Source organism: Phalacrocorax aristotelis, chromosome 2 (assembly GCF_949628215.1).
Source record: "Phalacrocorax aristotelis chromosome 2, bGulAri2.1, whole genome shotgun sequence".
In the NCBI taxonomy this organism is placed as follows: Eukaryota; Metazoa; Chordata; class Aves; order Suliformes; family Phalacrocoracidae; genus Phalacrocorax; species Phalacrocorax aristotelis.
In genome coordinates this window covers 158,937,580-158,965,389 of record NC_134277.1, presented here as the reverse complement: position 1 = coordinate 158,965,389, position 27,810 = coordinate 158,937,580, and the positions used below count along the sequence as shown (strand labels likewise).

Here is a 27,810-nt window from a genome sequence, read left to right as displayed (position 1 = left end):
GGTCTTGAATGAAGATGATCAATCTTGAAATCCTGAAGAACAGGTGGACTATAGTCTCCCCTTTCATTTGAGATTCATCCATCACTGGTGACCTGTTAAATCCCCCCACTAGGAAAAACTGATTTCCACAACATGCCTGTGATACATAAAATTTTTTCAGTCCTAGGGAAAAACGTTTTCATTTTATTATCACTGAATAGTTCTATTTATCCTAAAACTGCTTCAGTTTCTTCCTTCTTGTACCTTATCTCTTCACAGTCCTCTTCAATCCACAAAGATCACCACGATGACAAGCATGCTAAATTGCTCTGTCTGTTTTTCTTCACATTGAAGACCTCACAGGCTCACTCCCTCTAACATCTTCATGCCCATCAGTCTGTATTTCCTGGCTGACTCATTGTTATCACTCAGCTAGAATTTTGGTGCATTTAGTTGCATTAAAATCCTTTTCAGTGATGTGCCATGATTCCAGACTCTTCTTGACCATCCTTCTTGAAATTAATTCCTCCTTCAAACTTTGGTTTTATTACTATTGAGACATGAGAATTTCTTTTCCCTACTTTACCCCCCAAAAACCACACACCATTCAGTGACTTTTACTGCCTCACCTTTATTTTTCATGCCATTTCAAAACTTGCTCATTAGCTGTTGTCATCTCCTGTGTGTGTTTTTCTTATATACGGTAGCGAGTGCTTGAAGAATCCAAATTTCACAGAAATGCCATGGAGTTAAGACATCTATCTTGTAAAGCACTACTGCTCTCAAACATGGCCTCTGAAAGCATAGAGAAGTGACAGTGATGCAGAAAAGAGATCACAGGATTCTCCCTATCTTAGTAGAGCACAAACCATTGTTGGGACCCTGCCCTCACTGTCAGTTTAACCTTTAGAGAACCTTGGTGGATCAGATCAAGATTCTAACCCAAAAGCAAACACTATAGATCCACTTTATAAACAAGTGCTTAAGACCGAACATAAGACTGCCTTACACATTCTGTGATGACTAATTTGCCACTTTATTTTATTTTTCAATAAAGGAGATTACATTAGGGCAAAGTCTGGGTAATATTAATACCATTCACTCTAAGTCTGTTCTAATTCTTCACTCAAATCTGTGCTTTTATCGTCTTCATCATTGACTTCAGTCCTGCTGATGCTGATACAGCAGGGCTAGATGTGTGCCTCCATGTTCACACAAATCTTGCTCACACACATGCACTTCATACACACAATGACAGGGCAAATGTCTGAATTTACTAGGCTGGAGAAGTTGCATTGGCAATTATTGTCATGTTATTCACAAGAAAATTCAGAAGGACTGAAAAATCCTGCACAAAGGTTTAGTGCTCATCTCTTGTGACAGGGAAGCCCCTATTTCATTACCTTCTGGGTCAAAGATATATTAATCAGAAACAGATAGTAGAGATGAGGGTCCCAGTAATACGTATTAAAATAAATTTTAAAAAAACCCACACAAAACCTGCAGCAGCTGTGATGTTCAATGTTTACGTAGGAATTTTGCATACTTTAAACTGCAGTATTCCTGCTAGAGTCAGCACTCTTATGAAAGCTGCGAAGCCATCATATGTGTCTTTAAATCCGTCTCGCCTTTATCATTTTAAGAGGAACATCCTACGAACTTCCAGTGTGGAGGGATACTGCCACAGACAGAGCTCTGAGACAGAAGTAGATCCTTCTTTCCAAGAGGTGCACCAATGACACCAGAGATGCTAGAACACAAAAATAATCCATCTGATGAAGATAAGTCCTTAAATAGAGAACAAGTAGTCTGTGAGTGAGACCGTTCGCTTGCAAGGTCTGTACACGAGCCTCTGTCTCTGTCCACTATGTCCTTCATGGTGGACCCTCCCCACACTTCCCTCTCTTGCCAGCAAGTTTAGTGCTTCAGCTGAGCACACAGCACAGATACCTGTCTGCATACCTATGAAATCTCTTTCTTCTGGTCACCACTGCTTTTCATCCTTTAACTCTTCTCCCATCTGTGGCTCTCAGAAACCTGACAGCTTCAATGGCTTCTTCTCCCCCCCCACTCAACCTGCCTGCCCTTGTCTCCTGCACGTAAGTGCCTCTTGACCATGTGTGCACAATTCACCTCTCCCCAGAGCTGTCCCACACTGCAACATCCAGGAATGAGTTAAAAGGCAGGTTTTCTTCCCATGGCTTAGCGCAACATTTTTTTAACAAATGTGTAATTGACAAATATTTAAGCAGCAAAGTGAACAAGCAAATCAAATAATTATACCATCTTTCACCTATGAAGTGTTCAGAGCATATTTAAGCTGACACACTCACTAGCAAATTCCTTTTGTGTTGCTCTTTTCAGCGGTAATAGTAATTGCATTTAAGACCTTTACAGTCAGAAGGGTTACCAATGCTGGTAAGATGGCAAGTAGACGCAATTATAGCTTTATGTTGTCACTGAAAGGAAAAAGTCTTTGGTCAGTAAATCTGTAAGAGGAGAGTGCAAGGGATCATCAGATGAACAAAATATGTCACTTTCCTACAATTTGTATAGGTGACCTCAATTTCTAGTATAGTGAGAGATGACTGTAAGTGAATGGTGGAGAGAACTGGGTAGCCTGCCCTTCCAGGTACCTAATAATTGCTTGACAATGCCTTTTCAGTGTTCTACTGATAATTTATTTGGTTCACAGCACATCTGACTTTCTTTTAGTCAGAGTTCTACAGAATGAATACAGAGTTATTCATTTAATATCCTGCCACAGACCCAGTAGTTAAAGAAAGCACTGAACAGGAAAGGCCAAGCATTCTTATCAGCAGACAATATAACTGCCTAAGTAGTGGTGTTTCTCTTCTTAATAATAAGTCTAATGCTTCAGACATGCTGCTGGAGCTGAAGGAATGTGATACGTTACGTAGAGAGGATAGCAAGACCCTCTGGTAACATTTTCAACATTGATAAAAAAATGCTCATAAAAAGCAGTTAATTATCTGTGGAGTTTAGCTGTTGCTTACAAAGACATTGATGTATTATGGTAGCCCCAGCAGTGACCTTGTGTACAAAACATTAGCCCATTATATACTTAAAGCGTCATGAAAACAAGTTAAAAATGTACGAAGGAGGAAAATGATTACTTTTGCTTATTTTGTAGCCAAAAGCTGGGTCTCTTGGATCGGGTTCGTGGTACCAATACTAAAGGAAAGCTATTTACCCCTCTGAATGTAGATGCCATTGAAGAAAGTCCTTCAAAAGAGCCTAAGAATGTTGTCTTGAATAATAAGGAGCGTTTTCGCACTGCATTCCGAATGAAAGCGTACGCTTTTTGGCAAAGCTCAGAAGGTAGCCCATCTGTGTTAATTTCTTTCTATCCATCCCCTATTTTCCCCATTTTGCTCTGTTCCTCTGCATCTCCTGTTGAAGGTTTGTGACTTTCTAAGTCAAGCATGGCTGGTTCCTGGTTTTACATGGCACATTTGGGGAAGCTCCAGGAAATGAATGCTGGAATCCAGGCAACAAAGTGCTTGAAATAAGACAATGGCCCTCTATAAAAACATCAATTGGTATGGTATAAAGTCAGTGGTAGAATCAACCTATTTGTCCTGGAAAAAGAGGACACGCTGGGCAGTGAATCTATATCCCCAAAAAAGCACATGCCATCACGGCCCAGTTTATCAGCAGGGATGCTATGCTAAGGTAGCTGCCTCCTAGCCTGCATCCAGGCCTGCATAACCTGTGTCCAGGCATCTCAAATATCTCCTCACTGCAATCTCTTAAAACTTTGTTTTATGAAGTCAACTGTTGCTTCCCTCCCACTCTCTCTAAGGCTGCTGTCCCTCAGCAGATTTCCGTTGGGTGTCCATCCAACATCACAGGGAATTTTTCCTCTCAGCTTCCCTGAGCACACATTTTCCTCTTCTTGCCTATAGTGCCTAAATGGTCTCTCAGTAACAGTGTCTCCTTTATTGTGCCAGCTGGCATCTGTGCATACTGGGCATACTACCATGGATGTAGTCTGCGTATCCACACTGGGGACTTGATTATCCTCTTCCATGAAGCTACATGAGCTCCAAGGAGTGCAAGTGGGAGGAGAACTTGGCCTGTAGTTTCTCCACCTGTTTTAGCTTTACATAAAATAATTTAAGCAAAGATTTATCATTGTGAAAGCTCCTAAAAGTGGGAACTTCTAAATCCATTAGAAAGAAAGAAATGTTCCCAAGTTTCAGAAATGCTGGAATCTGAGAGGAGATCCCTCAAATAATGCATCTTACAGCTGTCCCAGCAGAACTATGAAATCCCTTTCAAGAGCTGACCAGAGAAAGAGGAACCTGCAAGAGATGCTCCTTTACAAAATTGCACTTACTTTTTTACGTAGTGCTGTAGTCAGCCAGACCTCCCTCTAACCTTCTGTGGTCAGATGTTCACACAACTTTTTTTGACCTGCCTTGCAGATGCAGGAACAGGGGAACCCATGGCAGAAGAGAGAGGCGACACTAGCGACTTCCTTATGGAAGATATGATCCCCACATTCAAGACAGCCATCCGAGCTGTCAGGTAAATGTCTCTGATGCTTCTCAATGCTTTGCTTTGACTTTGAATGTCTTTGCTTCAGGAAATCACATTACCATGTTGCTACCCATTGATTCATTGTTATTGTTATTACTTTTTTTAATGCAATAGATTAGATAATTCTAGATATATTGAAAAGCACAGGACAGACCCTATTTAAAGTCCTCTTTGAAAATACGCAGAAAGGAAAATGTTTTTCAGTAACATTGCCCATGCCATTTTTGCAAGATACTCTGCAAATGTATTTGTTATAAAATAATACTATATACAGTTCCTCTGGAACTTTTGCTTAACAATAAACTCTGAGCTGACTCAACTCTTTTATTCACAGTTGTATGAATGTGAAATATACTTTTCAGCTGTCATTTTAACAGATGACGAGGCCTCCATTTCAGTAGTTGTCAGCTTGTGAGATGTGTCACCTCTGTTCTCATACCACAAGAGATATTTGCTAGGGTTAGAAAACTCCCAGTGAGGCTTGATAATGCGTTTAGCACATTAAGCACATGACGCTCTGTTGCTCCTCTGCTCAGTACTTTTTACTGTCTTCCCTTGAAAAATGCCCCCATAGGAAATTACTCTACTTTCATTGTGATTGCTTTGTATTCCAGAGGTTGTTAAGTTTCAGGCCAGGCCTGGAGTGCCCCAAAATTATCTTCTTAGAAAAGCTTCAAGGAAGATGGTTATAAGTATTTAGATGTATACTTATATGTATATAACCATAATATATATTCTCCAAGTTCTTTTCTAACTGGATGCAGGAGAACAAGTCCAATTAAAACCAGCCAATTAAAAATTCCAAGTTTTCTCAAGCCTGCTGAAAGACATGTCCCACGGGCTTTGTTCATGTTACCCATGACTGCTTCCCGCCCTCTGGAAGTTTACTCATCCCTACTTCCTCCACAGCTTTCCCCTTCTTTCCCTGATGCTTGCTTGCTTTCAAACGCAGGCTATACAGCTGTACTGTTTTCCAGCCCCACCTCCGTGAAATATGCTATTATTACTTTTGCAAAACTAACTTTCCCACATCCTGTGCAAATCTAATTGATTCATGCAATTTCCCTTTAAAATCAATCGTGAGCTAAGCTTTTCTTTTTCTTCTTTTCTTTGTATGGTTACCCAGACCCCGAATGCTAATGGGAAGCAATTCTTTCACACAAAGCCACTTAATGTGTTTTCAGGGTCATGATCAAGGAGATTTTAAATTGAAATTGCTAAGAGTGTAATGCCTATTTTTCATTTATGCTTTTTTAAAGTATAGTTTTGCTGTTATCATATATAGTTTGGCTATAATAGGCATAAGTATTATTTTGAAATCTTGAAAGATTTATAAACAACACAGTTAAAGAGTTGAAAACCCCTAAAAAGTCATAATAGAATTATCTTTGCTAAATGAAAGTTCATACAGATTTTTAAAATGTTAAAAAAACCCCACCAATCTTGAATAAAAAACAGGTCAAAGTCTTAAGATGACAACAGTTACCCAGTTCAGACAAATAAGAACAGAGACTCTACTGAGAAAGCAAACCCTTGGATCCCAAGTCTAAGACTAAGAAAGAAAGTGCTTTTCGTTGTTTACATATGTTTCTTGTTAGTTTAATCTACCAATACATAACAGTGTAAACTAATGTATAAACAGAAAAGAATAAAAAAGAAAAAAAAGAATGCCAAACAGTTTTCAAGTGCTCTGGCCAGCACTAGTCCTTATTAGAATTCTGTTACGAGCTACTATGACATTTTGTAATAGTAGTAAAAATAGCAGCAATTATTATTACGACGACAACACTAACGCAATACTGCTGTTTTTTCAAGGACACTTCAGGCAGTTCTAACACTTTTTCTTTTCTCCACAACTTGAACTTCTGCTGACTTCTTCACTTGCACATTTCTATCTAATTAACATTTCCTATCCAAAAGTTTCCCAGGTGCAAAATGAAAACCAAACTGGAAATGATTCAGCGTTATATATACCATAAATTAGCTTTTTCATAGGCTAAAGCATAAAAAAGCACCTTCAGCTTCACAGCTTCAGTATCCCCTGTGACTTGTGTTATTCAAAACCAAATTCTACATATGATTTTGTAGCTTCGAGCCGTTTCTAGTTATGACGGCAGTGCTGAAAAAGACATTTTGTGTGTATAATTTGTTTTAGCCTACTAGTTTTGAAGAGCCAACTGTTACGTATTTACAAATGTGGTATGATACTAGAGATTCTCTGCTTATGTTTTATTGTCTTGTTTTGAAATAACATACTCCATTTCCAAACATCCAGAGTATTTATCAATTACTTGATAAAACTGCAAATAATCATTATGGAATTTATATAAGTAGTTAGTAATTTTTCTGTTTATTATGCAGAATACTACAGTTTCGTCTTTATAAAAAAAAATTCAAGGAGACTTTGAGGCCTTATGATGTAAAGGATGTGATAGAGCAATACTCAGCAGGACATCTTGATATGCTTTCCAGAATAAAATATCTTCAGGCAAGGTAAGAACCCTCTGGTAAATGGGGAAAATATAATAAAATAATAAAATAATAATAAAAATAATAATAAATAATAATATAATATAAATATAAATTATATTTATATAATATAATAATATTAATAATAATAATAAAATAATAATAAAAGCATAGTTGGCCTATTTGCATACGAGGCCACCCAGAAGCTGTCTTTGCATGGCGTAGCCGGTCAGTAAGAAGGCCTTTCCCCAAAGAATAAAGGCAAGAGAGCAGCTAGCAGGGGTGACTGCAGCAGAACAGACCACTGGCTCACATTTAGAACAAGAAAATCAGAGTAAAAAGTCCTGCAAATTTTCTTGACCATTGCTGCATTTGATTAGGGTCAAGTTTTTGCTTTTCCCTCCTTTTTATGGTTGATAAATAAAAGCAATAGTTGCTCTAGAGCTTTTCTTTGGGCTGGATTTTCTGCTGACCTGTGCCTGGTGCAACATCTCATACAAGTGCAAAAATAGATCAGCACAGAGGTTTTACATCCCCTTCACTCAGGTGTTAATTGACCTATATGAAAAAAATTGGAATTTTAGGCCTTTGTGACTGTTCAGGTGCAATCTGCCCCCACAGTTGTTTCCTCACAGAAGCGTTTTATCCCAATGTGCTTTTAAGGCATGTCTAAAAAACAATTGTGCTGCTCACATCCTGAGCCATGGGTGCAGGTCAGAGCTTGAGCTCGTAAGCTTGTCTGGGTTTGAGTGCACGTGTATGTATATGCGTGTAGCTGTAGTAGTTCAGCCTCAGCACAGCACATTCCCTGAGCTCCCCCAGTCACTGAAGAGCAAAACACCATGCAGACGTAATCTTGATTTATCTCAAGAATGAGCGGAGTGAGTGAAACTCTTGCTGCACATTTCGACTTACCTTGACTTTGTAAGGCTGCTCTGGTCCTTCTGTTGAACTTCGTATTTTCTTGTTTCAAAGTGCTTTTCTGTGTACTGGGCTATCTCATTTTTAAATATATAACATCTGGTTCCTACCTCTCTATGACTGCTCGAGAAAAGCTGCTCTCTTTAATTATATACCACAAAACACCTTTGTTACTCTGTAAAATGAGCTCCACACCACAGAAGCTTAGGTTTAAATGCAGTAATATCTTTTTGAACTCAGGAAGTTGAGGTGGGTTCATGATGTTAGAAATCTGCGCCTCTCTATGATGGGGTCTAGACGCCTTATACTGCAGATCCTTCCTTTACCTGACTGAGGTGTTGTGTGATTTTGGACAGCAGAGCACCTCTCAAATACTTGCTGGAGTCCTAGCAGCAGTAAAGGTGCCTGACGTGGTTAGGCCCGTCTCACACAGTAGTTATAGCAGGTGAGTCAGGGCGAGAATCACAGCACAGACTCAGCAATGCCATGCCCCAGCATAAAGAATCACCAGTAGCGGAAGGACCACAAAATTTCAACAGCCATTTCGCACCTTTTTAGAGGTCTTTGAAGAAAACGCATAATCCTGGCAAGATTACATTGTAAGATTCCTCTTATAGTTAACAGAGAGCTAGTCAGTATAATTAATGTCCTTTATGGCACAATTAATCCCTGCTTAAACCAGTTCTCTTCATTTGATCTGTTGAGTCTCCCTTGCTCTCCCCCAGATTTTCTTCACCGTGTTGGCTAGGTCTCCACTGACTGTAATCAGACAAAACCAGGGAGGACAGTACTACTCATTGTGCCTACAAATAGCGAGATGCCGTAGGAGTTTGATAAGACATTGACTGATGGCCCAGCAATGCTTGAGAGCCTAGCAAATATCTAGCTAGCTTTGTGAGGTTTGCCTTGAGCTTTTTAAAGTTCCATTTTCAAAACTGCATGGGGCTCCATGAAGCCATGCAATGTGCCTGCATGGATTGTCTGATGATACAGATAACTGCTCATGGACTAACACTGTCTGATATCTGGTCACTTTGGTGTGTGAGGCTTGCTTACACCTGAGCAGTTGGATATGCCAAATGAAAGAATATATTGATATAGTAAAAGTGTGTCATTAAATATTCTGGAGCCTCCCAAACAATCTTTTTTGTTTTGTTCCAAATAAAAAACCAGGTAGGATTCCTTGTGAAACTTCATTTCTAGTTACATTTTTCAGACCAGAAGAATAATCAGTAAATAAAAAAAATTACTGGTAAGTAGACACAATAACTGCTAGAAAGTCATTGGTTTATTAAGAGTAACAGGAATGGCCATCTATTGACAAATTCTGGTTTTCACTATCCAGCAAAAAACCTGATGGATCTCTCCTGATATTTTCGGAGCAGCTATTACTGGAGGTTTTTTGACACTCACACTATTTAGTTCCTTTGAAGGAAATGAAGTCATGTGTTTCAGATGTGAAAGTTTAGAAACAGTGAGCTAGATAATTACTTAATTACCATGAAATTACCAGGTAATTGCAATTCAATGTATTGATTGTAGACCCAGGCCACAACAAACATGTCACGACCCTCAATATATTACCAAATCAAAATGTCCTTCCTTTTTGAATCTTTGCTACTGTTTACTGCAGAGATGCATAACATTTTCTACCATGTGTTAGCATTTAGAGATGGACTTATGCAGTTGCACTTTTCTTTTTTTCAGAGTAGATATGATTTTTACACCTGGACCTCCATCTACTCCCAAGCATAAGAAATCCCAAAAGGGAGGAGCTTTTTCTTACCCTTCACAGCAGTCTCCCAGGTGAATTTTTTATGCCTAGTATTTTGCACAAACCAAAACAGAAATAAAAAGTTCATTCATCCAGCCAGTACACTGTTACAGTAATGATACTGAGAGGATATGCTGCTACAAGATACATATGTGTAGATGTTGATCCAGAGAGACAGTAGCTTCCCTAAGAACAAAGTATGATGGAAATCTAAACTTAATGGCTTCTTAATTGTCTAGCTCAGGTTCTCCATGGTTCGGAAATGTGATTTTATGCGAAATATGTACATTTGGTTGCTGATGTGCTGAATTTCTAACATTCAACTAATAAACCCACTTAAGCACTCAATAAAAATCACCAATAGTTTGAAGATAAACCAGTTATCTTCCCAAAGTAAAAAAAAGCTTTATTATAGCCCCCACCAAATAGCAGGCACGGAGTTTTAATGATTCTCTTGCTTTTAAACCAGTGATTGGTGAGAATACTGAAAACAAATTGCATTACCATGTTTCTGGGTGTGAAAGTAAAGCACGTATTATATCGCCGCATTCATGGTAGCAAGAATTCAATAATAAAAAACATTTCTTCAGTTATTTACAGCTATCAATCTGTCAATAAATACCCATGAAGAACAACACAAGACCATCAGCAATCTGTCCCCAAACCTGTTATGGTTGCTCAGAACAAAAGTAATCTTACAGAAACCTACATTTATGGAAAAGGCAATGATCATTTGGGAAACAAAGCAGACTGCAAAATTTGAATGAGCCCATATCATCAGTAACCCAATGTGCAAAACCTGACATGTTTTAGTTAGAGTTTCTGCTGTAGTAAGATATATTCACAGCTGTATTTTGAATTTTGTCAGAAAGATAAGTGGACCTGTTAAAACAAAAGATTTAGGGTGTATTTGTTCTAAGTCATGTTAAAGAACAAGTGCTTAGAAATTGTTTTTCTAGACTTTGATATAGGTTATGGAAAGACACAGATTCCTCTGAGGTTGGTCTGGAAACCTTTTGATAAAGATTTAACTTTATAATGGCCAACCCAGATCCCATGAAGTTATAAATCAATGTTCTTTAGTTAAGCAGAGATCATCTTCTTACCTCCTGAAGCTAGTCCATCTGATGGACAGGCAGCAGGAAATCATATAGAATAAAATTTGTTCTGGAATCTACTTTAAATCTTCAGGTTGGACTGTGTCTTTTCAGCACTTCTAGCCTCAGCCACTCACTATTTGGTTTAATGAAATTGAGAAGAAAACCCCACTCAGCCTTGAAACTCAGATTGAGTCTTCAAAGACACTAATTAGAAAGAATTAGATTTGAAAACACATGGTCGTCTGTAAACCCACTATCTAGACTATCTCAACATTTTTCACAAGCCTGAAATTATTCCACCAAGTCTGAGACTAATTTCACTTTTATTTTGAACTTTTTGTTTGTTTTTGTTTTTTCTTAAACTTTATCTTAATTTTGAACCAAAATAATTTTAAATTAAAAATCAGGAATACATTTTTTAGAAATGTGTTGGAATCACATTGAATAGACTTTTGCTCCTCTTTTTATGATAAATAACTAAATTCAATCTTTTTTTAAATGGGGCTCCAAGGAGCTATATGAATATACCACCAAGATTGTAATTCTGTTTTCTGATATAAATCACTTACTGTCATGCAAAGAAAACCTGAATACTAATAGAGTTATTAATTCTTTACAGAAACGATCCATATGTAGCCAAAGCATCTACAGCAGATACTGAAGACCAAAGTATGATGGGCAAATTTGTTAAAGTTGAACGACAGGTAGGTGATTTCATGACAATGATGGAGGCTGAGGCGCTTGTAGAGAAATGATAAAGCTGCAGTATATTCTGTATGAGTCTTTGGCTGACCCAGGCAGATTAGTACTGTTGGTGATCAAGACTCACACAGATCTTGTACTAATGACCACAATACTATGTTGTTAGTTTTTCATGAAAGAATTTCATTAACTAGGAAGTATGCATTTTAAAAACTGTTGAATGAATATCTTGATATTTCACAGCAAGTCCCTAACCATGGTGTTTAGACAGGACTTTTTTATTCCTTTAAACTCCATACTCATCACATCTAGTGTTTTGCTGTGAGCACCACTTTCTTTTGCAGGGTCTGGTACTCAAAAGGATTGCCTCCACAGGTATTTTTGGGCTCTCTTTGGCATCCTAACATATTGCTTAGCAAGTCAAGACACTCTCATTTTTTAAATACATAAATAAGTAAGATGGAGGCAAGTGGCACTGATTCACATTAATTCCTTTCATGGAATGTAAATGTTCAGGCATAATGTACGATCAAAAGAGAAAGGAAATTAGCCCTGATATTTAACCCTGATGTTGTTGGACTATTAAGAGTTAGAGACTAGGTCTGAGTGCAGAGGTAGTTCCATCTGTTTTATTTTGGTAATAGCTATTTACCATATGGTATCAAGACTTTGGTCATAACATTGTAGACTTGGATCTGATGTCTTTGGTCATAATGTTGGATGCTGGACTGCCAAATATCCAGCAATGCTAAGAATTTTTTTGGCATGTTTCATAAGGATGGGCCTTATTAATCTGAAGCAGTGAGAGGATAAGGTGACATCCACTGCAGTCCCGCTTCCAAGGGAAAGTCATGATTATCCTATAATTACCTTCATGTCCAATGAAGATGGCAGCACACCATTGCTGGGGGCAGCACACCTATGGGATTATTGACTCTTTCATTGAACAACTGACTTGGGACAATATCATAACATTGGTATTTTTCAGGTTAATGACATGGGGAAGAAACTGGATTTTCTTGTTGATATGCATATGCATCATATGGAACAGCTGCAAATACAAGTCGCTGAAATAAGTCCATTGAAAGAAACTGCTTCTCCTGCAAAAGACAAGAGAGAAGAAAACAAATATTCTGAATTAAAAACAATAATATATAAATACACTGAGCAGTGTGCTCATGAAACTCCTTACAACTTCCAGCAGGTTCCAGTCAACAAAGTCAGTCCTTATGGTTTCTCAGCACATGGTCACTTGACCCATTCACAACCTTTATCAATAGGTGGGCAAAACTCTGGCAAACTGCAAGCCACACCTTCCTCAACTTCATATGCAGAAAGGCCAACAGTTTTGCCTATATTTACATTAATGGACTCCCAGGTTAGCTACCACTCTCAAGGAGACCTACAAAGCCCTTACTCAGATAAGGTGTCTCCAAGGCAGAGAAGGAGCTTAACAAGAGACAGCGATACACCATTATCCCTTCTCTCCGTCAACCATGAGGAACTTGAGCGCTCCCCAAGTGGCTTCAGTATCTCCCAAGACAGAGACGACTTCCCGTTTGGCCCCAATGGGGGATCAGCATGGATGAGAGAGAAACGCTACCTAGCAGAGGGGGAAACGGACACAGACACCGACCCTTTCACACCAAGTGGCTCCATGCCTTTGTCTTCTACAGGAGATGGGATTTCAGATTCAATATGGACCCCTTCAAATAAGCCAGTTTAAAAGTGCGTGTGGGGGCAGTCACTGGTTGACTTCTCCATGTAATGTAAGCATACTTTGTATATCTCACTTACTCTACACCCAAAGCTTACTAGTTCAAAACACCAATGGCTGCATAAGATGCATGTGATATTAGTGGTAGTCATTCTGCACCATTTCATACAATTTACTAATGCAGTTTTTTTCATGCTACCAAAACTAAGGAGCTTAGTTTTGAGCATGGTTTGCATGACTTTACCCTATATAAATGGTACAGCTGATTTCTTCTATGATACATATCTATCTGATACTCTTCAATACAACAATGGTGAATTGATAACAGGTGAGATATGGTGGTCCTTGCTACATTTTGTAAACAGAGCAGCAAAGTAAAAATATTTTTAGGAATAATATCCCTTTGTGGAAACATAACATCTCAGTCCATTTTCCAATATAAGTAAATCAATCTCCAACCAACTTAGCCAAGAACATCTAATACAAAGCAGGGAAAAAGCTGAGTCAAAGTAAATGACCTTACTTTTTGTAATTTGTGAACCAAATGTTTCTCATGTGATCTATTATACAACTACCGGTGAAATACAATGTCAAAATGAAATTACAGGTAGAATTTAAAATTATCAAATCCACCTCCTGCGATTGGTCATGGGTATTTATTATTGTAAAATGTAAATATAAATCCCTCAAACTACTTTGAAAATATCCACTAGTATTTATAAAACTGCTCAAAGCATGACTACAGTGCTATTTTGAGGAAATTTTTTGCTCAGCCCATTTGTTACTTATGAGGCCAAAAATAAGTTTGCACAGTGTAGGGAACTCCAGGTTTATACACCCCACTCTTTTATTGACTTATGTGCTGCTAAGTAAGCTGCATAATATAACTGTGCCTCAGTTTCCCAATCTGTTAATTAGGAGTTATACTTGTATACAAATATACAGGTTGTAAGACTCAGTTCACTAATATTTGCCAAGCGCTTTTACCTCCTCAGATGTGCAGAGTATCGTTATTCTGTTCCCTGGGAGTTCCACAATGTGGGATGCTGCCAGGATCTGTTTCCCTCTCTTTACTGTTTCTCTTGGAAATGGACTGCTCCAAATCCATGAATGTGTGTCATATTTAAGACCAATGTATGAATAGGTAAATACCATTTTTTGCCACCTACACCTGAGCAACGGAAGGATAAGTATGCTCCCTAGGCCTCAGCCAATTTTTTTTTCATGGGAATTGGAAATTACGTTGAGGGAGAGCAGGAAAACAATCCAACCCACTGGCAACAGGGCAGAAATGAATCAAAGATCTCACCACTACACTGGGAACGCAGTATCTATACAGCTAGTGAAACCAACCTGACCAAATATCCTATGCAGGATTCATCTGATGTCAGTCTTGGTGTCCATGAAATAGTGTCTATCTGATGTTAAGTTCAATGGCTATGCACTCTGTACAGCTGGTGGAAAACTGATCAGTACAGTTGGTGAGCACAGGGTACAAGACCCAAAGCGCACATCAGCTTTAGGATGAGGTTAATCTTATCTTTAACTCAATTATCTACAATGACCAAATTTCTACCAACTTCAGAGGGAGCAGAGGGTGACTTGCTTAGATGTCAGATGATCAGAGACCCCCCACAGTCAATGGGAAGGCTCTCACCCCTACCCACTGACCCAAGATGCAGCCTCTCTACTATGGCTTATGTCTACCTCTTGTTGAGAAGGACCCCTGTCACTCCACACAATGACTTCATCACCATGGCTAGAGCACTGACCAACAAAGACACAAGGATTTGGCCCATGTAAGGTGTTGGGAAGTGAACTTTCTGTAGTGACTCCTTGTATTATATTACAGCTGCACAACTGTTGGCACATCCAGTCAGCGCACAAGAAAGAGATACACGTTACTGGGCTTCCCATGTGTAACTGGGTATTGCACACCCAGGATAGAGTGTGCTTCAATGGAAGATACCTTGTTGGGTTTTGCCCACTGTAGTAAACATAGTGTTTGATTCCTCACTATCGTTGGCATCTCATAACAGCCATTTCATCCAGGGAGCTTCTATTTTCTTCCAGATATAGGCATTGCCTTCATCTTCATTGTTTATTCTCTATTTAAAGAGCCATCTAAAAGATTAGGATCCTCTTCATCTGATTCTTCCACTAAATCATGATACATCCTTCTGGGATAGATCTTCAGTAACTACAACAAATTGCTGTAGTTACTTGAGTAAATAATGCAGACCAGATAGAGCCTTTGAAGACTGGGCTGAGTCCACAGAGCTGTTTTAAGGCCAGTAACTACGATGACATGAGGTACAATTTGGGTAATTACTTAATTGACAAAATAGCCATTGACCTGAAAGATAATCTGTGTTTGGTGCAGTTTCATGGCTAAACTTGAAAGGAATAAAACTAGCTAACAAAAGTGTAATTTACTATAATTTGGCATATTAGGAAGAATTCTTTGGCCATCAGTGATTCTTGGAAGTACCTATATTGCACCTGCTGCAACCTTTCTGATGCGTGTCTGCGGCAAGTCCTAAGATTTAACCCTCACATGACAAATGAATGAAAAAGAATGAAACTTAATTTTAACACTGCCAGTCTTACTCTGAAGTTGGTGTAAGCATATGCTAGACAAACCTGCTTTACTTTGCTTATACGTCAGGTGCCTGGCGTTCCTACTGATTTCACTTGAGTTGGGGCCTTCTTAAAATGCTTTTCTAGCTCTGAGAAATCAAAAATCAAGGCAGCCAAAAACCAAGTGCAATCTGAGAAATTTGTTTGTGAATGCCTCTGACAGTGGCCATGCCATGCAGTTCCCTGCCCAATTGCCCCTCAAATTCTTCAGTTCAGCTTTCTAATCTCTCCCATGCCAGGTCATATAAAGGGAATCTTTTCTCAGTAATAAACCTGGCTCAAAATCCATAAATCACCTCATTATAGAGGTATGTTCATTCCAAGAGAAAATCCAAGCAAGGGCAGAGACTTGGATGAGTCTTCAACTGCACACAAAGTGCAGCCCCAGAGAAAGTGGGATTTGGGCTGCCCTGCACTGTGTACACTTAGCAGCTGAACTGCCTTCAAGCTGGCATTTCCTATGGGCTGTAAGCACCAATTTACTAGATGCAGCTTAAAAACACCAGGTCAGATATTTGCAGCCACATAATGAAATATTTGATCGTGTGCTAACTGGCCAGATAAGATCTGCCTCTTCTTAAAAGGCACTGGTGGTAAGCTCAGCAAGACCATCTGCAGTGGACATCTCTGGATCCTCTGGAAGAGACCCAAGAAGAGGGTCAAGGAAGTCTGATGAGCTTATTTTAATATTTTTTTCTAACACTTTCTTTTTGCACTGAAACCAGTCACTGTTCTGTTCAGAATGGTGATGTGCTCAGCAGCTCTCTGCCTCCTACATCATCTGGATTAAAAATAGGGTGTGCATCAGTTCTGCTGTCTGTGCTGACAACAGAGATGTGTCAAGCTGTCACCAGCAAGGTGAGATCTGGAGACGATCCCTGATCTGGGATGTGCACAGGGACTCCCTCAGACTCCAGTTCAAATTGAGTCCTGGAAGTGTATCAACCCTGAACCACAGTTTATGGTCTGCCATCGATACTGGACAAAACACAATCAAGTATTTGTGATTATTGGCCCTGGCAGCATGTGAAAGGTCAGGACCTGTTTTGCAGAACAGGTTCACCCCATACGAAGAATCAGTTATTCACAATTTCATCTGAGAGAGGCGTCTGGGTCAAGAGTACTCTTCATACTGGGAATGGTTTAGATTTATCCCTTCTTTTATTTGTGTGTGACATGTCAGTTTAACAGCTATCAACTTTGCTTGGGTCAGATCTTCATAGCAGGTAGACTGACACCGACACATTGTTTATGTATAGTTAACATTAAAGAAAATTAACCATTAGAATCCACTCTTTGCTGACTCTTAAATCCTACAAGTGACCAAGGATTAATTTCATGGCTTGAGATGTTTTTCATGATCAGAAAGTGTGGGGCTTTCTTCTGCTGTCACTGAAGTCAGTAAGAAACCTTGTTATACTGATGCGCTGGGAGCAGGATTGGGCCTTATTCTACCTTTATTTATTAATTTCTTTCTGAAAGACAGCACAGATCTGGAGACATTTTTCTTAGCTACATTTTTAAGCTGATTTTTCAGTCGCTAATGAATGACATAGAGCTGTGTCAGTAAAGAACTTACGCATCTGCAAGTTTTTGAAAAGGTGAATCTGTGTTTACATTGTGTACCTCTCTTTGCAGCATTATTTTCAACCAAGCTCCGTCACTTTCCGTTCAAACTGAGAATATTTCACTGGGGCTAAAGTATGCAGGCATAGAAAATGTGGTTTATGGTCCATTTAAGGACCTGGTCCTTTAAAAAGCATCTGGTCGGGTAATGGCTGTTGTCCTTGCCTTGGCTTTTCCCTGCACTGAATTAAAGTCTGGCTCCTGTCAAAATAAAAGGGAATTCAGCACATGGAGAAATTGATTGAAAAGTCCCTAAACTGACTTTGGCTATATTTGCTCTGTTCTTATCTGTAACTTTGCTGAATTGTTATGGTTCAGAGTGGAAATAGTTTTAAATTTTTCTGCTTCAAACTGTGGCCCAGCTGTGCGGCAAACTAATTCCCACCTGAGCCTGTGCGTAGCGGGGCCGCTGACTTGTGGCCTTCAGGCGAGCACCGTGGTCCAATCAGTTTGCAAGATCACAGCCTAAAGCAATCAGAAAATACAGGTTAAGGAGCAAATTCAGCCCTGCTGGGAGCCCAGTTGTTGCGGGGTGTCACATCTACCTGTGTAAGAACTGAATTTGTCCTACTTAGTGCAGAGCATGTGAGAAAGAGCTGGATCTTGACTCCTTGCACCCCACATCCCCCACCAATAAGCTTCAGGTGCCTGAGAGCTGCAAACCTAAATCTTCTACAGCGCCTCATGAATTTGGTGTGATACCACTTTTTCAGGAGCCCAGCTGAACATGGGTGTTCACTTTCGAAGGCCAGTTTCAGAGGTGCAGAGGAAAAAGGGGCAATTTTCAAGTGATTTTAGCTGGGTACTGTGGGAGCGAAGATCCTGGGTATCACTATTGTTTCTGATTATTTAGGCTGTAAGATTTGATCCTCCCCAATTCAGCTTTTAGTAGCTTTCCTCTGAAGTTAAGTGAAGCAAAATACTGGAAGTGGGATCCTATTTCCATCCTCAAGAATAGGCTGAGACTGAAGGTTACATAGCCAACTGCATTTTGTTTTCTAGTTCTGGCATCTTATTATTACTAGTATTTGTGCCTTGCTCACTGAAATTTTCTCCATGCTACAAAGATGCTTTTCAGATTCTGGCTGACAAGGGAACACAACTTTTATACAAGTGGCCTTTAGTGCTCTTTATAATATTATTTATTGTAATTTTTAAACTGTATGTGTAATTTATATTCTGGCACTGTCCAATATTTGAATAACTTTAATATGTTTATTTCAATATATTATGCAAACAATACTTCTTAACTGATTTTTTATGTTCTGTCTTTAAAAACTGCACCACTTATTAATAAATAGAAATTTCAATTATGATATGGAGTAATTTCATTGAAATAGTGATACCTTCACACATATTCAAGGAACACAGGGTCAGATGTGACCCCAGCAAAGGCATTGGCAGAGATCCTTTCGACTTCACCCACGCAGGACTGAGGCCATAGCTACAGGCAAGCTTTACCTGGCTTCCACAGCTCATCCTGTTATAACATAGAGTAGATCCTGTTATTTGTGATTTCTTTTGATTTAGTGACCATGTAACTTACATGGCTTTGATCATATGTATGTGGGAAAATGAAAACGAGGGAAAGCATATTCAAATTAGAGACACTAATGTGCTAAAATATGAACTTGCATGGAAAATTTATGGAGATCACAGTAATGGCACAAAGCTGCTCTGAATGTCCTCTGCAGGGAATTTAACAGCTGGCAACAGGGTTAGGTTGGGATGAACTCCTGAATTCTGCCCCTGGTTCTGTTGCCGTGTTTCTGTGTGGTCTCGGACTCTCATCTTCAGCTGTCTGTCCGTCTTCCTGATGTGCAAAACCTCCAGAAGGCTGCTCGCTTGCCTGTGGGGCAGTATGAACTATTAAAAATGTCGTGCCCTCTTACACAAATAGGAGGGTGTTACTGAGGAAAATTAACCTCAGATGACTTTTCTACAACTTTTCTACAACTGGTTCTGTTTGTACTTTTTGCTGGGGATAGAACTTTAATGGCATTAAAAAAATATATACATATAAATACATAGGGTATGGAGAGTTTTTTTCTCCTAGCTGCTGGTTTGGAAGCTGCCATGTTTCCTTGGAAAAGGCACGGTGTGTGCATGCACATGTGCACAGCTTTGCTTGGCTCACAGTAGTGCGGGAGGATTGGTGTGTGTGGAAGGAGCGGGACGTTGTACAGCCTTTCTGGCTGAGCGGGTTTGATTTCTCTCAGTGACAAGTCACGTAGGAGTTCAATATCAAGTTGAAGATACCAGTTTCTGTTCTTGTTAGATGCCTTTTGCAATGAGCAGAAGAAAATCAGCAATTTTCCACGCATGTTTCCGTCAGTCCTGTATCAGATGACCCCAACTGCCTCTCTCAGATGATGCCTGCCTCTGGCATCTTTCTTAACTATAGAGTTGAAGATGACCAGCTTGGACAAAAACATATCTTTCAGATTGCTAAATAAGATGAGATGAATCCCGTCCTATCATTTTGGAGAGAAGGCTGCAGGGTAATTGTCCGGAATGAGATGGGAAGAGAGTATCTCTCATTACCTCTTCCTAAAAGTGTAGCAGGACCCAGTGAGATATTTTTAAGGCATTCCCTGTGGCTTCAGCATTATGATTGTCACCAAGGAATCAGCTCTGCTCAACACTTGAAAAGCAACCTAAAAAAAAAGATTTCTTAAATTGTTGTGGTAGGTATTCAGCAGTTATTCCAGTTTCTTATCCTATTTCTATACCCCTGTAAACTGGGAATAATTTAAAAAATCTGGTAGTACTACAATATCCAACTGTGGTGGTTTTGGTTTTGGTTTTGGTTTTAGGTTTGGGGTTTTTTTTAATATATCAGTTTAAATAGGATCAGTGCCAGGCTCTTACAGCCAGGTTCTATCATTTTTTCCAAAGATCAACAGTATTTTTTTAAACTACTGCACCACAGTGTGGAACTTGGAATCTCTAGGGTTCAATTTTCTACACAGCTCTAAAGACTATGTACAACACTAAGATTTTCTTTATTCCCTGCATTTCTTTCAGGGCAAACACAAGGTACTTCAAATATATTCACATACTTTTATAGACAATATTACCACATGTTATCATTACAGACTCAGCGGTGAATGTCCCAGTTTGAACTGCGCAGCAGAATTCTTTTGCAAAGAAAAGCAGACAGCCACAGCAATGACATTTAGATGAGTATTTCACAGACACAATAGGTGAACCACTCAGCTTTTGTTCACCTGAACTGAAATATATTGCATTAAAATTTCCCCTTGGCTGTCATCCAAAAACCTTAGCATGCCAAATCTCTGGATTTCCGTAAAGTGCTGGGTCTGATCTTTTAAGAAATGGATTCTAAAATGGGACCAAGATGTAATACCAATCCTCAGGCAAAGCCCTGCTTGCATCTAGGGAGTTTTCCCCTCCTGCAGCCTCTGCTTTTGTCTCTATGGGACTGCTGAAGGCGTATATAATTATCCCCTGCCTGAGCAGAGTAAGACTAAGACTTAACAGTTTATAAAGGGTAAATATGGATGCATCCAGTATGGCAGAAGCAACTGTGTCAGGAGTGGAAGTTTGTCAGTGTATCCTTCTCTTTCTTCTCAGGATGCTTCCATTTTCAAGACTTTCCAGAGTCTTGAAAACTAGCCCAGAAAATAATGGTCTCTTGATTAACATGGACCACAGAGAAGGGAAGGAATCAGGAAAGCCAAGTCCCGTGGCACAGAGCAGCAGGACAACTAGACTACCTTTAAAGAAGTTGCCCTCTGAGACAATTTTTTGGGGCATATAGTCCTGATGGCTGGTAGCTCAGTGGGCCTGGGACAGCACCACAGCTTCTCTCCTGCTTCCTTTTGTCAGATGCAGATGGTCAGCAGAATATAGACCAGGGGTCATGAAAACAGGAGATGTAAGATGTGCTTTGAATGTTTTGGCAAGTTTGATGGGACCAGTTATGTGTCTGACACATATTATATCAGAAATAACAACACTGTATGAATCATTAAATATTTTCTAAGTTCTGGACAGATGCAACTTCTCTGTACCTAATCAAATCCTTATGAGTCACTAGATTTACAAATACAGAGTACTTGATCACTATCATCTTTGGAAGTCCCAAAAGAGCAGTGCAATATATTGCATGAGTATGTAAAAATCTCATGGGATGTATGTAACAGAGAAGAAAACAAAACCATCAGGAGTGCTCGAGCAGGCCCACCCAGAGCAGGGGGCACAGGAACGCATCTAGGTGGGGTTTGAATGTCTCCAGGGAAGGGACTCCACAGCCTCCCTGGGCAGCCTGTGCCCCTGCTCTGGCACCTGCACAGGGAAGAATGTTTTTCCTCATATTGAGGTGGAACTTCCTGTGATCCAGGCTGTGCCCATCGCCCCTTGGCCTGTCATTGGGCACTATTGAAAAGAGCCTGGTCCCATCGTCCTGACACCCTCCCTTTAGGTAGTTACAGGTATTGATGAAATCCCCCCTCAGTCTTCTCTTCTCCAGGCTAAACAAACCCAGGTCTCTCAGCCTTTCCTCATAAGGGAGATGCTCCAGTCCCCTGATCATCTTCGTAGCTCTCCGCTGGACTTGCTCAAGCAATCCCCTATCTTGAACTGGGGAGCCGAAAACTGGACACAGCACTCCAGATGTGGTCTCACTTTGGCAGAGTAGAGGGGGAGGATAACATCTCTCAATCTGCTGGCCACACTCCTTTTAATGCAGCCCAGGATACCGTTGGCCGCCTTGGCCACAAGGGCACAGTGCTGGCTCAGGGTCACCTCGCTGCCCACCAGCACTCCCAGGTCCTTCTCAACAGAGCTGCTTTTAGGTCAATCCCCAGCCTGTACCGGTGCATGGGGTTGCTCCTCCCCCGGTGCAGGACCTTGCACTTGCTCTTGCTGAATATTTCATGAGGTTCCTGTGGGCCCGAGGTTCCTGTGGGCCCGAGGTTCCTGTGGGCCCGAGGTTCCTGTGGGCCTGAGGTTCCTGTGGGCCTGAGGTTCCTGTAGGCCCAACTCTCCAGCCCGTCCAGGCCTCGCTGGATGGCAGCACAGCCTGCTGGTGTATCAGCCACTCCTCCCAGCTTGGGATCATCAGCAAACTTGCTGAGGTTACACTCTGTCCCTTCATCCTGGTCATCGATTAATATGTTGAACAGGACTGGACCCAGCACAGACCCCTGGGGAACACCACTAGTTATGGGCCTCCAGCCAGAGCCTGCTCCATTGATCACGACCCTCTGAGTTCTGTTGTTGAGCCAGTTCTCTGTCCACCTCACTGTCCTCTCATCCAACCCACACTTCCTTAGCTTGCCTGTGAGGATGTTATGGGAGACAGTGTCAATAGCTTTGCTGAAGTCGAGGTAAACAACATCCACTGCTCTCCCTTTGTCAACCCAGTCACGCCATCGTAGAAGGCTATCAGGTTGGTCAAGCAAGATCTTCCCTTGGTGAATCCATGTTCACTGTTTCTGATATCCTTCTTGTCCTCTACATGCCTGGAGATGACCTCCAGGATGAACTTCTCCATCACTTTTCCAGGGATGGAGGTGAGGCTGACTGGCCTAGAGTTTCCCAGGTCCTCCTTCTTGAAGACTGGAGTGACTCTGGCTACCCTCCAGTCTTCAGGCAACTCTCTTCTCTTCCATGACCTTTCAAAGATGATGGAGAGTGGCTTAGCAACAGCATCCACCAGCTCCCTTAGCACTTGTGGGCGCATCCCATCAGGGCCCATGGATTTTGAGGATGCAGTTTGCCTAAGTGATCTCTGACCCAATCCTCCTCAACCAAGGGGAAGTCTTCCTTTCTCCAGATTTTCTCTCCCTCCTCTGGGGGCTGAGATGCCTGAGGGCCAGCCTTGGCAGTAAAGACTGAGGCAAAGAAGGCATTCGGTAACTCTGCCTTCTCTGCATCCTGCATCACCAAGGCACCCACCTCATTCAGCAGCATGGTTTCCCCAGTCTTTCTTTTACTACTGATGTATTTGAAGAAGCCCCTCTTGTTATCTTGGACATCCCTTGCCAGATTTAATTCCAAGTGGGCCTTGGCCTTCCTCATCACATCTCTGCATACCCTGCCAATGTTCCTATATTCCTCCCGAGAGGCCAGTCCTTTTTTCCACATTGGAAAGTGGAATGGAAGTGGAATGGAAGTCCTTCTTCCATTTGAGTTTTTCTAGAGCATCTTTGCTCATCCACGTGGGTCTCCTTGCTTCTCTGCTTGACTTCTTCCTCATGCTGGTTGCTGCCTCTGACTCAGGTCACAAGAACATATGGCTGGAGCCCTTGCGGTCATTTGCAACTGCTACGTAGATACGCATGTTTAAAACGTCTAAGAGAAAGGCCACAGAGAGATAAGGCACCAACACTTAGACTTTGCTTTCTCCCCCTGTCCCAGAACTTCAGGCCAGCCATGCTGTAAGATTTATCTTCCAGATAAATCACAGACATTTGACTTGAATGCGTGTTTATTTAAATTGCATTCGTGGGGTACTTGTCTTGTGTAGCCTTCAGCAAATGAATGCATTTCCTCAGTAATTTATGTGAATTATGTGTCTATACTCTGTTACTAAGAAGATGCTAAAAATAACTTCTTGTTGTGGATTTTGGGATGCTAGTTATGGACACAGTGCTGTCACACAAAGAGACACTGGAAAAAGGAGGTGCGTAAAGACTATACCCCTGAGAAAGCGACTTGCTCAGAGTGATGCTCTGAGTGAGAAAACAGCATTGTCCCCAAGAGTCAAAGTTGGGGCTGAACAATAGCCCCCTCCCCGGTCACCTGAGCATCGCTCTGCAGCTCAGGAAAGTTAAAATTACAGAGTCCCAGGGTAAAAAGCAGCATGAGGTAAAACCTGCTGAAAGTCAAATTATCCTCATAGCCAAACTTCAAACGGTTGGAATTGATCCCAGTGCACACATTTTCCTGGCTATACCTGTTTTTGTCAGCTGCTACAGAGAGGTCTTTCATCCCAGCCTTCTTGATGAGATATTGAGGAACTGGTAATTAAATCAGTAAAAGTAAGTCTTGTCAAAGAAAAGGTGTTTCCATATTCCTCAAGCTGCAGCATTTAGTCACGAGTCACGAAAATTCCTTTTATCACATCAGTGACTTCTGTACAGAATTAGATAATTTTAGATGAAATGACACCCCACTGGCTAATGTCTGTTCATGAAAGGCAGAGTGAAAGAAAACAAAGGTAAGACTGTGGAGGTGTGTGCACGCACATGTGTAAGCATCATATTCACCAACTATAACTCTGTTAAATATGCTGCAGTCGCCTTCCCGCTTCCAAAGTGCTTGGTGAAGGCAGGACTGCAGGACAGACGGAGACACAGCCCTACCACACACATAACATGGTCCCATAAACATCTTTTCTGTGGAAAACCAGGACCCCCCAAAACACATGATGGAAATCTGAAACCAGAAAAATACCTTTCTCATATCTAACACCCTGGCAGGTTGCAGTCCTTCAGCTGTTGCAGTAAGTTTCTTACTTCTTTGAGTAATGTCACAGCTCTTTCTGCCTTAACTGGGGGAAGTGAAAGATGGGGATAATACAATTAAATAAAGACAAGTGACAACAAAACGAGCCTGATGACACACTGGTTACCCAGGCAATATCTACAATAATAAATTAAGTAGCGCTGGGGAGCCTTGCAACCCAAATGTCCATAGTATTGGTAGGATGTTGACATTGAAAAGGCAATCCCACAGTGCTCCTGACCAGAAGCTCCAATATTTCCCAAGCTGAGTCTGGACTCTGGGGAGAAGCTGCAGACCATTCCCAACTGGTGATGTGTTTGCAGCCGTTCTGTGCATCTCATCTGCCACCTCTTCTTTATTGTCTCCCTTTCTAACAGGGGTCAGAATGTTTCTCTGTTGAGGTTTTGTGCAGATACTTACAGTACTTTTTATTTCATGGAGTGACTCTGAATCCTTTTAGGTTGTCTCTCTCTAGTTGCTACAAGGTTTTGAATTCATTCACATGTTGAGGTTTTTAGTGGCTTATGATAAAGCTACTGAATGGATGATTATCTGGTTTTGGCAGTGTTGCATCTGAACTCACTGATTTCAGAGAAATCACTTGCAGTCCATGGGAGTAAATGGGAGCAGAATTTGACCCACTGCTTTGAATAGTGATATTCTCTTGGGTAATACTAAACATCACTGATCATCACGGAAATTGCCCTGCATCATCGCTGTGACCAGATCTCTCGTCCTTTCTCATCACTTAACCACAATGCCAGGCAATTTTCTGTTTTAACTGTCATTTTGTTCCTTTTGATTTTCTACATTTAAGATGCACTTCAGGTTTCTCCTCCGTTCGCTCAACAATGGCCTTAGTTTAAATCGCTTCTCCAAGGATGGCTAAAACTTTACCAAAGAGGCTTAACCTGGCCTACCTCTCACCATCTAAGGTAGCATTGGCCTCATTGCAGTAAGATGATCTTTCCCCTTTAAAAGAGGGAAAAAAAAAATCCCTTCTGCTCAGCAGTTCTAGTCATTACTGCCAAAAGGAGCTTCCAATCCTCACCCGACCTGCCACAGAGCCTTTCCATGTGGGATTCAACGGGCACTTTGTGTGCTTATGATTGTATTACCTCTAGTTAGTCCTTCTGGGATTAGGATAACAATTTTCACAGGATTTTAAAGCAAGATTATCAAGCCTGTCTGCTAAAGTCTTTTACAAAGTGATTATTAAGGCCTGGTGATAACCTCCAGTTTTATATAGGCTCTGAAGATAATCATCTTTGTCAAGAGAAACCAGGTAAGTTGATATTAACTGTTCCACATCTTGGTGGTTTCATGTGTACTCGGAGGGAATCTTTTCAACTGTACTATTAATGCTCCGAGGGAATGTAGCAAATGGAATGTATTTTTGTTGCATAATTGCTTAAATTCACATACAGTAAATCTGAACTTAAAATTTAGTTGTAGCAATGTAATGGAGCATGTGATTGTAACACAGGCATATTTTAATATTAAGATGGAATATTTCTTTAGACGTGGTGTATCAGCGTGTGCTTAAAATGAGACATGACCTTTAGATGTTGGAACTGAACGAAGGTAAAAAATCAGTACTCAAAGACTTTCCTTTTTTATTTCTTTGGTCTCTGGACTTCTGTTCTGGGCTGGTTAGTATGAAGACACAGGAAAACTACTCGATATTTGATTGCACTCTGTTTGTACAGGAAAATGAACACAATTCAAACTTCATGATTACCTGCCACATTAAAATTAGTTCAAATTAAGCATAGCTAATAAACCTGTTGAAGATTGCTGTTAACTGAGAATACCAAAGAGCTATTGAATAAGCAGTCTTCATGAGTGTATAAAGGTAATCTGAACTGGATTAAAATCTTCAGTTCAGCAGTTTGAGGAACTCTGGATCAAGAGTTCTAAGTAAAATGAATTCTACTAATATCTTTCAGCTTAAAATAAACACAAGAGAAGGATTATCATATCCAGTAGAGGTGAAGGAGAATTTGTAACTAAAGGCTTGACCTGCAGCCTGTATCAAATAAATGTTTGGAAGGAAAATATTCACTGAGAGTCACCTTATTGGATGGTCGTGTGGCACCTCTGCCTTTAGTGCCTTTGAATCTCTCTACACTTTGAAATGGCAGCTGTTAGTGATTTTGAGCTGGAGTACAATAACAGTTTCATATCTGCAATCCTGACATGTATTTTAGTCATCACAGTAGTGTCACCTATGGTGGCAAACAAGATATGCAGTTACAAAGTAATGAAGACTTGCCTCTGATCTATAAAAATCAGTTAGCCAGAGTAACGCAAATACGACATGTCTCAAGAGTTAATATTACTAATATCCATCTTGCTAAGAGAGAGGATATTTCAGGCAGCAGTTCTAGGAATATTTGTCACAGATGGCTTTGAAATTTAATCGGACAGCATGAATGTTCAGAGAGGTAATGCTGGGAAAGGTTTTGGAAAGCAGCTAAAACCTAATACTTCAAAATTAAATCAGTCTCTACCTGTTGAGGAGTAAGGGCAGTCCTTCCTAGAGTGATGCTCCTAGTACTGAGGTTTCTCTGCAATTTCTTTTTAAGCGTCTTGTACTGGCCACAGAACACCACAGTGCTAGATCTGACATTCAGGCAAAACAAACCCTCCCCTGCAGGGAGGATTTTCCATCATTTTATACCAACATTATTTAATATTTCTTTGACAGAAGTAGAAAAGAATTTGGTTTATTATGATCCATCCTTCCAGGTTATGTTTGCACGTTGTCCATATCATTAGATATTTTGCTTGACTGAGTCTGTAGCATATAATCACACCTCGATTAAGTGCGGGATGTT

General features: G+C 40.5%; 1 protein-coding gene across 1 annotated transcript in view; it reads left to right on the top strand.

Annotated features, from left to right (window-relative positions):
* The window catches only part of KCNQ3 (potassium voltage-gated channel subfamily Q member 3), a 205,506-nt gene extending 186,020 nt beyond the window's left edge, over positions 1-19,486 (top strand). The window contains exons 10-15 of the mRNA XM_075085848.1: positions 3,134-3,321; positions 4,431-4,533; positions 6,907-7,038; positions 9,643-9,741; positions 11,429-11,513; positions 12,500-19,486. Of these exons, the coding sequence (XP_074941949.1) occupies positions 3,134-3,321; positions 4,431-4,533; positions 6,907-7,038; positions 9,643-9,741; positions 11,429-11,513; positions 12,500-13,237 (1,345 nt within the window). The 3' untranslated portion in view covers positions 13,238-19,486. The remainder of the gene's footprint in view (positions 1-3,133; positions 3,322-4,430; positions 4,534-6,906; positions 7,039-9,642; positions 9,742-11,428; positions 11,514-12,499) is intronic.
* The last annotated feature ends 8,324 nt before the right edge of the window (positions 19,487-27,810 follow it).